Genomic DNA, 10,711 nt, shown 5'->3' on the forward strand with positions numbered 1-10,711 from the left:
CATGGTGTTATGTTATTTCATTTAGCTATCAATGCAGGAATGCAGTTGGTGGGATATCGGGACTGAGCCAACCCATGGATTGTAAAAGTCCATGTACAAATACACTTGTTATAAATGCATGACAAATATATTATCAGAATCAGAATTATCAGAATTTATTGTTTTTTTATTGGTTTGTTTATTGAACATAAAACATATAGAGTAATAATTTGACAGAAAATAAGGTAGATAAAATAGTAAAAAGAAAGAAATCAGTCTTCATTCAACACAGTTATTATGTTCAAGGGAGTAGGAAGAAGTAAAAAAACCTATCTAGTCCTACCCCGTTATGTGTTTATATCTAATAAATCATTTTTATATCAACCAGAAAAGAAAAAAGTAAGAAGAAAGAAGTCTCCATTAAGGCTCATACTTTACCCTTAACCGTGATATTTTTACAACTTTTGGTTTGTATCGGGATTATATACATCTACACCCTGGCACTCTTGTGTCAATTTTCTCTTGTATTCATAATGGATATTTCAATACCTTTCTCTATTTATCAACTTAGTTCTGATTTATCATTATATTTAATGTTTAGAATTTATCATTTTAACTCTGATTGATGTAGGTTGTTTGTACTATTTTTTTGAATTTGTTTTTAAACACAGCAAGCGATTTACTCATTTTCAGGTCAGTTTCGAAATTATTCCAGAGATTAACACCTTTGATAGATACACTTCTTTGCTTGATGTTTGTTCTTGTTTTGAGTTTTTTGAATAAGTTGGTACCTCTTAAATCATAGCTGCTTTCTCGAATTTCGAAAAACTTCTGGATGTTTTGGCAGAGCAGGTTATTGTGTGCTTTGTACATTAATTGGGCGATTTTAAAGTCAACCAGGTCATAAAATGTCATCGTATTTAATTTTATAAATAGTGGATTTGTGGGTTCTGTATATTTTGATCTATTAATAATTCGAATTGCTTTTTTTTGTAGTTTTAGAATAGGGAGTGTGTTTGTTTTGCAGGCATTTCCCCATATTTCCACACAGTAGGTCATATATTGTAATAATAATGAAGTGTATAATGTGTACAAAGATCTCTTATTTAGCACTTCCTTGGTTTTGTAGAGGATCCCTACGGTTCAATAAATCATCTTTATTGGCCAAGTATGTAGAACACACAAGGAATTTGTCTCCAGTATAACACGCTGCATTAGTATCATCGTAAACAAGGACATGACAAATATTATATACGTATTTTACTCCGAAATTTCTTGGAAAACACAGAGAAATTGTTTTCCATCAAAAATGGGGATCGGCTTTTTTTTTCCAAGACACTTTTTTTTTTTAACTACGAATCAGCGGGTCCCAAACTGCAAATATGTGAGGTCCAATATACTATCAGTAAACACACACAAACTGCCCCCCCCAAAAAAACAAACAAACTTGCATGCACATTGAGCACCTTTAACTTTTAAACTTTCAATAGACCAATAAAAATCCTTACTTATTCTTGCTTTGATGTAATGTCAAGTTATGGGATGTGGTGGCACGCCTATTTGCTGCAAAGCCTACCCTCTGCAGGTTGGTCTGAAATGTTCCTCCCTCACCCTCCCCCCGACTTCAACTTGTGCCAATCCGTGTGCCATGTAAGTGTGCCAGGAAGTCAAATGTACGAAACTGAACTTTGCTCAGTAACACAACAGAATGGATGAAAATGTGTGCAAAGGTCACTCAAGCCTCTTCACCTGATATCTGCTTCCTCACTGCCGCTCCCTCCTCGGGCAGGTGCTCAGCTGCAAGCAAGACCTTTATCAAGAGGAGGGAAGGCAGGAGAGGGAGGAGGAAAATGAGAGCCAGTTAGAAGCCAACAGTTATAGAAAGTGAGTGATAGAGAGAGAGAGAGGGACGGCCAAAGTAGGGGAGGGAAGAAAGGAGTGAGAAGAGAAACAGACACAGTCAGGGGATCTGCATTGTGAGTGGCTAACCTCTTTTTTTGTTGTTGTTCTTTCTCCGAGCATGCAATAAGGGTGGAAGAAGGTTTTGTTTTCCAAAAGATGGGAGCAGGGAGGACAGAAGGAAGACAAGGCAGCAATGAACAACAGAGCTCCTCAGCCTGAGCCTTTGATGGTAGGCAGGACCTTCATACTGTCGCCGGCGGCATCCGTCTGTCGGCCCTGCTAGGATGCTCACAGCCTTCAGGTATTCAATCTCGATACGTACATGTGGGGAGCCTATCACAACTGACACCTTCGACTGGTCGCTTGTGATTGGAATGAGAATGCTTTATACTTGTGCAGAAGTCTTGGCTCATCGTTAGTTGCTGTTTTAGCTGAAATTGTAAGCATTTGGACAATTTCAAATTAAAGCTTTCTAAAGGATTCAGTGATTATCAGAAATAATGATCAATTGATTTGACAATCAATTAGTTGTCGATTAATTAACCATTGCAGCTCTAGTGTCAAGTACAATGGTCGTTGTTCGGCCACTTTTTTGCTTTGACTTGCAACCAAACCTTGAGTTAAGAGCGCTGATTGATGGTAGCAAACTCTGCTCACTTCACAAGCAGTTTGGCAGGTAGCGAACAGTTCTTCAAAAATGAGATGCGTTTAAAACGACCATATAGCTTTGTCTTTGGAATGTCCACTTAATGCTAACAATTGCTTGTTAGCTTCATGCTTAATGCTTGTTTGTTAGCTTAATGCTAACAAACAAATAAAATGGCACTGGCATGTGAATAGTTCGCATTGCTATATCCTCTGCAAAGAACGACTAATATTAGAAGTGTACTGAGAAACAGACTGTCTCCATGAACAGTACATGCATATGTCTGGATTATACTGCCCTCAGGTGGCCAAGATGCACATATTAGGTGGACCAGCACAATGTCTGTTTGATTAAAGCAACAATTTTAGGATAAACTTCTCTGTTTTTATAAAATACAGTAGCCCCCTTCATTTTTTTCAGTTAATAACAGTATTTTGATGTAACTCATTTCTGTTAGGTGTAATTCCACTGTTGACCTATAGATGATGGCACACTTATTTAGTTTGAATCGGTGTAAATTTCAAAGAACAGCAAAACAAGTATTTCAGCATAGCATAGTTATTCCTCAATGTTATCTGCTGTCGTCCTGCATTTTACACCAGGAGACAATGATGACTGGAGGTACATTTTAAGATGTACATCTTTGGCCATGATTATTGAGGTGTATTGTGATTGCATCAATCCATTTTGTTTGGAAAAAAACAGGCTTTATTCCACACCGTTCTACCGTTAGCACCATTTTTTGTTATGCTCTCTTGTTCTGCTGCGTTTGGATTATTTTAAAAGTGTGCTTAAAGATCTCTGCCAGCTTTACTTGCAGATTGTGCATTGTTAAGCGTTGGATAACAATGAAAAGTTGCCGCTGTTCAAGGTAAAATAGTGTTTCTCAAAAATTTTAATATTGGACTCTCCAAATGCCACCATGATGACCAGCGTTGATCTATAGAAGTGTAGTAATAATGTTTATTAAAAAGAAACCAGAGGTTTTATTCCCATAGGGGTTGAACGACTACAGAATTTTATTAGTTGACGAGAATGTGATGAAATTCGATCTTCTATGCCACGAATGGACAAGTTAAATGATGCAGGAGGCCACATTTTTTCCTTAAGTGTGACTGGTGGGGCACATAGGACTGCACTCTTCCAAACCAGACGTATAGCCAAATTGTCATTATACACAAGAAGAAAATATCTGCCTATGCCTGTTTTTATTGAACTACTGTACAGAAGAGTATCTAAATTCAGCATTTGAATTTTCAAGACACGAAATACAATACCGACAAATAAAACGTCGCTGCAGAGTAAAAAAGTTGATTTGTCAACTCATTGGTTCAACCCCTGCTGAAAAATAGATTTGTTATTGTAAGACACTGTAACATAATGCATAGTTTAAACGTTTTTGAACAGTTTATTCAGCCATGCAATGACAACCACACTTTTGTCCAAGCAAAGCTGTACTTGTACTGTCCAATTTTTCTCAGATTCTGCATTGACTTAACTTGCCCCTCTTCAGTCAAAATGAAGTGAATGTCTGTTTTGCTTTGTCAACAGCTCGTGGTTGACTCTGAGCAGAGCCCTTTTGTTAAACATTAAGATAGTGCGTTAGAAGCGTTTGCGTCCCAGAACAAAAAACTGCTAATGAAAATATTGGGCGAGAAGATGATGTTGGTTGCCGTGCACCAAGGAGGTGTTGCACAGCGGGGCAGGTAAGCGCATGTCTGGGGTATGTTCATGCCCCATGAGAGCTTGTTACAAACTGTACACGCCTCCGATATCCAACGCACGACTTCCATGTCTCACCTGCAAGCTTCGGGGGGAGACTCATTGGCTTGTGAAAGCACATTTGACACGTTAGGGCGCACAATTAAGAATTTGGACACTTTGACTCATTGCCAATCTGCCAAAAGGGGCTAACCTGTCTGCCACGCTGATGACTAAATGCTCTAAAATCAATCAGACAGGTGTGTGTGTGTGTGTGTCTCTGAAATAATGATTTTTTTTGCTGCATGACGTCTAGTGTACACGCGTTACTCTTTGCAGTGTATCCCTACCTTTATTGAACCAAGGCACATGTTTTACATTAGAAAAATCTCACAGCACACCACTTAAGTGCCCCAAAAAGTAGCACTGGGCGATTATGTGGAGGAAGAAAATTTGTCATGATTATTTTTATTGATATCAAATGATAATTAAGAGGCATGATTATTTATTTATTTCAAAATATTATTTGTTTATTCATATTTATTTAGCTACAATAATTAAACTTTAAACATACATTGAAAGAACAACACGGAAAGTAATTTGTAACAAAGTGAAATAATAATAGACTAAATATACTAACTATAAAAACATCCATCCATCCATTTTCCGAACCGCTTGATCCTCACTAGGGTCGCGGGGGGTGCTGGAGCCTATCCCAGCCGTCTTCGGGCAGTAGGCGGGGACACCCTGAATCAGTTGCCAGCCAATCGCAGGGCACACAGAGACGAACAACCATTCACGCCCACACTCACAATAAATAAAAATTAAGACTGGCTGTTCCTGCAGTGCGCATCTTGGCCTCCGGGAGGCCATGTGGCGCTGTGCATGCATAGAGTACACACATTAAGGTAGTGAGTAGAAGAAGAAAATTGCGATTGAGATCGGTATGGTGTATGTGGCCGAAATTGCAGTGCTTCCACCCATCGATAATATCACCGTGTGCGCATGTGTGCAGGTTCGTTTGTTTGATTGTCTCCGACCTCGGCTTAGCAGCCCATTTAAGAGGAATGTGGGTCCAAGTCATCTTGAGAATGTGGAAAAGTGGCTGAGAGAATCCAAGGGTCTTATGTCCTGGGGGTTGGGGTTGGGGTGGGGAAGGAGGGGGGGTAGTAGCAATATGAGGAGGAGGACAAGGCCCTTGAAAATGGACATGAACTTGAAAGCTGGACTATTAAAAGGACCACCTAGTGTGTAATACACTAATAATGACTTTAATTGATGCTTTTGACTCATAAAAAGATAAGACAAATCTTGAAGGGTATTTCTTTTGCTGTTCTTTGAGTTCATTTGGCACACTTGAGCCGCTTAGAGCAGCAGGCGTGCAAATGCGGAAGCCCGAGGCAATGTCTGTACACACCTGTGCATTAAAAAAAAAATTGTTTCTTCATCTTTGCAACAAAATATTTAGCCCGAACACACACACACACACACACACAGCAGGTCGGTGTCTTTGTGTTTTTCCAAGGCTTTAATCCAGTTTCTTTCAAGGATAATAATTGTTGGACGGTCAATTTGTTAGGTGCATTTCTTGTTTGAAAAGGTAACATGTTCCATCCTGTTCACGTAATAAATGGGATGAGTCCAAAGTGCCAGTGCTCATGTGAGAAAGGGAAAAAAAATAACAACATGTGCACACTCTAAAACTGAGCCAAGGCAGTAAGTTTGCTCTAACTCTCTCAAGTTAAACTTCGATCATTTCTGTTTCTCTTCCCCCCCCCCCCCCACCCAACTCTAAATCTAATACACATATTGAATGACTCAAGTAATTTTTTCTCATTGTTTTATAGTACTAAAATTGGAATTACTAAAATTGAAGTAACATGAGTGAGTTTTATAGTATGACATTTATGCTAATAGCATGTTGACATGAAGCACAAATTACAGTGATTCAGTCTGAAAAAAGTACTTCAAGTACTTCAATAAATAACGTAAGAAATTCTTTACATAACAGGACTGAGCCACAATTTGTATTTTGGTGCTGCTGCAAATGTCCGGTATCATGGGGGTTTGTTGTCATATATCCCCCCTTTTGGGGTTAATTGCTGTTGGTGGCGAGGGGGCTGACGCTTTCCACCTTCGGAAGGTAATCGCCCACGTGGGGGTGGGGTTGGGCGTCATATGTTCGGCTTAAAAAGGAAAACATATCTGCTCATTTCTATTTAACATGAGTTTGAATGTGATGGATTTATTCTGAACAGAGCTACATTGCAGTTATCAGAAGTTGTGCTAACTTGTGCAACCAGTCGTTTGTATTTTACCACTTGTTTCATAGAGAATAACAAAATATTTAAAATCATTTGTACTGGTTATTTATCACATTGTTGATGGAAAAAGTGAAATGATGGTCTTGGCATTTGAACAGGGGTGTGTACACTTTTTAAAAATATCCAGTTCAAATGGAAAAAAAACCCCATTGTTTATGGCATTATGTTAGGATTTTAATGGCATCCTAACTTCTTTCATGTTATTTGCCAATGTGTCAGATTGAGGTGTTCATGGAGTGGCTCGTTTTCAAATGTCACTATGTGCGCACATATTTGGCTGGATGCTGACTTGATGATTTTATGACACCGTGTGTCATGATTGAAATGGTGTAAGCTTGCCAAAAGAGCAGATGAGAGCACATGAGAGCAGGCTAGTTAGGGCAAAAGGAGAGTCAGTCTTGTGGAGGTCAAAGGTCCAGACGTTCTTGGCGTTTACTCGCGAGATGGTGGTGGTTGTTTTTTTTCCAGGCTGTCATAAATTTCTGTTGGCTTGCTGCAAGGAAACTCCACAAACTCACCCTACCTCGTCACTGTCCCGTCCCTTGCAGTCTTGACCAAATTGCATCTTCCACATTCACGTGTGCCTTGTGTAATTGGCAGACAGATTGTCAGACTGAATGTTGCTGGTGTCTGGGCCATCATGAATATGTTTCCTGAGGCTGCGCCATCTATCCACATTTGGGTAAGCCAGCCCCTCGCAATCGTATCCTCAAGGGTCCACACCTGTCTTTACGACCGCAGGAGGTGACCTGAGTTCACGCCTCCATCACCGCATCAAAAATAAGTCTGGTCTTAAAATGCTTATAATAACAAAATGTAATTATTTCTCATTATTGATTTTAGACAGTGGCAGCCAAGCATTTGGTATTTCCGTGGGGACTTAACTGACGTAATCTGCCTGTGTCTCTTGATTTTCTAGGAAGACTGCCAGAGATTTATAGAATCCAAGTGTTGCACATTGACGTTTTTCAAGGTTGGTGACCCTTGCTATCCAATAACGTCAGAGAGTGGCACGCAATTGTGCCACATACACCAGCAGTTCTGCAGCAACATTTAGATAATAACATGACAAAAACATAACCCACTATCATGAAATACATCATAATCACCAGAGATGCTTATTGTTAAATGCACAAATGGTCCCTTAAGACTCGACTGATGCAATTTGTGGTCAGCCAATGTTCTTTTTTTTTTTTTTTTTTGCTTTGACTTGCAAGCGCATACTTGCAATAAAGTGCTTTAATGGTGGCAGTGAACTCAACACACTTAATAATAAGCAACAGTTTGGCAAGTGCTGAACAATTCATCAGAAAAGAGGCTTCCAGCTGTTTTATTGCCGCTCCAAAAATCAGATAATAATAATGCTATATTGATGCTCGGAGAGAAGATGAGACGTCTCAATGAACAGTATATCGCTGTGTTTGTCTTATACTGAACCCAGGACACAAGGCGAGCACATCAGCTAATATAGTTTAAGTTGCATCAACCAGCACTGCGGATTCTCAGCAGATTAGATTCACATGGCAATACGTACAGGCTGAAACCTGAGTGTTTAAAAAAAATTAATTAAAATCGAACAAAGCACATATGCATACACATTGTCGCTGGAAAAATTCCACAAGTGCGGGCTCTTGTGTTTGTGTGTGTGTGTGTGTGTGTGTGTACACTGACAATGCAATTAGTGTGCTGTTGTGATCTCACACGCACATACTATGCAAACGCACTAGCAGTTCTCACCCCACTGTGACTGACTCGAACCAGTGTGGTGTGTTCTGACTGGTCCGTCAATGGTAAAGAACACTGACGTAATATGTCTGGGGTTGCTAAAGCAATGAGAAACATAATCTTTGTCAAAGGTACAGTATGTTTGACACAAAAACTCCTCATCACCAAAGAAAAGAACAAAAGGGGCAAAAAATAATGAACATCATAGCCACAATCATGATAGTTGTATTATCAGTCCCAAGTATTATTATAGTTGCATTATTATACTTGGGACTGTTTTTCTTTAGCTGGACTTCAGGTTTCTATAAGAAAGCAAGAAAATGTCAGGAATAGCCTACTAAAACATCTGAGTTTCTTTTGGGGTTAATCTGAGACACTTAAAATGGGGGCAGGTGTGTGCTGACTCCCATTGAAGATGAGTTTGAATGTGATTGTTTCCTTCTGAACACAGCCACATCCCAGTTATAACAGCTCCTGTCATCTGAGTTGATTATTTTTAATTTCCCTTTTAATTAGATGAGTTTTACATGGTATATAGTAAAGGTTTTTATATACCAGTAGTTAATCTTGTTCACTATAAAAAGTAAAAAAAAAAAAAAAAAAAGGTTAAGTCCATAAATATAAAACAATGAAATGATTAAAAAGTGCATTGGGTTCTGTCTTGAATGTTTGACTCCCTGTACTACTTTGACATAAAATCCTAACCCGTGCTTTGGTTCCTCCCTAATATGGTCATATTATAGTCAAGCATGTTTCTATTATGAACTAGAAAAACAAGTTAAGGTTCAGACTTTTGGTCTTATTCGGAAAAAACAAATTAAATAAAAGGTGACATGAAAAAGTCTGAAATGAATCAAGTGAAGATCAATATTCCTGCTCAGTTGTAATTTTGTATTTATTTTTTTTGCTGGACTTAGACCCAATAGAGCATGCGTTTTACCTTCTGAAATGAAGACTAAAGGGTGAAACCCCCAGAAACAAACAAGAACTGAAAGAGGCTGCAGTAAAGGCCTGGAAAAGCATTTCAAATGAAGTCTGATGAAGTCAACGGGTTGCAGGCTTGACACAGTTATTGCAAATCAAAGGGTTGTGCCACCAAAAATGAAATATTGCTCACTTTAAGCATGGCTGCAGTTGAACATGTTTTCAACTCGGGTAATGCGGCACAAAGCAATGTGGAGGCCTTTACATTTGAATGTTTTCCTTCCGACTGTGACAGTAGGAAATGGCTCACTGTATTTACACTTTTGGTGTTAAGTGTTGATATTTGTTGCCATGCACCACCCCGCTGTGCCACATGCAGCAGAACATATCAGTGCCCTACATTAGCCAAAGTGAAATTAGAGGGCACAAAGCCCCAAACGGTAGCCTGTTGGTGCTAGGACAGGGAAAAAGACACATCTCAGGAATTGGATTTCTACTGGCGTAATTGGAAACTTGGAGCACAAGGAATGCGCAGGTGGAATAAGCTCATTTGATGCCTTTTGTGGGATTTTCGAGATCGCTTTGTGACATGCTTACAAAAACTGTTTGAATTGTATCCTGGAATGTGGCTTTAAGTGACGTTCGCTGGCCTCTCAGTCACCCTGTGACATTATGCAGCATAAGATCAAAGTTGTGTCGAGGGCCCGGTGGCTGCCACCATATGAGCGGATCAGCGTGAGCGCTTCCCACAGAATCTCAGATGTCAGCCAGGCTCAAACATGCATAAAGACACCCTTTGTCTGGGAACACATAACCATCTGTGCTAACTACCTATCTGCTGTGTGCGTGGGGGGTGGGCAGTCAGACAGAGATAAGGCGCACTGTCCTAGTTTTCTTCACTAGAACAGGTGTTGCTTTTCAACAGCTGCACATTGACAACACACGCAATTCCACAAAAAGGAAGTTGAAATTTCATTTCCTGTCTGTCGCTGCAGGCAAACACATTTGAATGTTTTACGTTAGTGATGCAAAATAGAAGGACAGACCAAAAATTTGCATAAAAAAAAATTGGAAGCAAAATAATTTATATTGGTGGTACAGTAGAAAATTCCCCATGTTACAGTCCTTGTGCGGTGTTGGATTATATTCTATTTCCTGTCATTCTCCCTCAGATCTGGCGTGTTTGAGTAGCCATGCTTCCTGGGTATGGACTCTCTCCTTTTCCTGATTTCCAGCCTCACCATCACACTTTGCATTGCAGAGGAGACGGTCCCAGCATGTGGCTCCCTGGCCCAGGCAAGTCGGCGGCACTGATCTCTGATGCCCACCACGACGAGCCTCTGCCCCACCCATGTCACCACAAGCATGTGGCCGTGTGCCAGCAGGAGACTTTGACCTTCATCGATCATCAGCCACCAGCGAGCACTCGAGTAAATGGACATGGCTCTCCTTATGACCAACAATGTGCCACCCACCCTCCAGCCCTCGACTCTTTTAAACACTCGCAGAG

At 40.0% G+C, this 10,711-nt stretch overlaps 1 protein-coding gene across 4 annotated transcripts in view; it reads left to right on the forward strand.

Moving 5' to 3' along the window:
- Nucleotides 1–526: 526 nt before the first annotated feature.
- arhgef19 (Rho guanine nucleotide exchange factor (GEF) 19) overlaps nt 527–10,711 on the forward strand; it is a 20,416-nt gene continuing 10,231 nt past the window's right edge. For 3 of the 4 annotated variants that reach the window (XM_086116729.1, XM_086116731.1, XM_086116732.1), the window contains exons 1-2: nt 527–2,182; nt 10,374–10,711. The exon at nt 10,374–10,711 is cut by the window's right edge and continues 350 nt beyond it. In XM_086116729.1, the coding sequence (XP_085972855.1) occupies nt 10,395–10,711 (317 nt within the window). In that variant the 5' untranslated portion in view covers nt 527–2,182; nt 10,374–10,394. The remainder of the gene's footprint in view (nt 2,183–10,373) is intronic. The other variant, XM_086116733.1, reaches the window with a different exon arrangement.

This window comes from Hippocampus guttulatus, chromosome 1 (assembly GCF_054856545.1).
Source record: "Hippocampus guttulatus isolate MCC_2025c chromosome 1, RoL_Hgut_1.0, whole genome shotgun sequence".
In the NCBI taxonomy this organism is placed as follows: Eukaryota; Metazoa; Chordata; class Actinopteri; order Syngnathiformes; family Syngnathidae; genus Hippocampus; species Hippocampus guttulatus.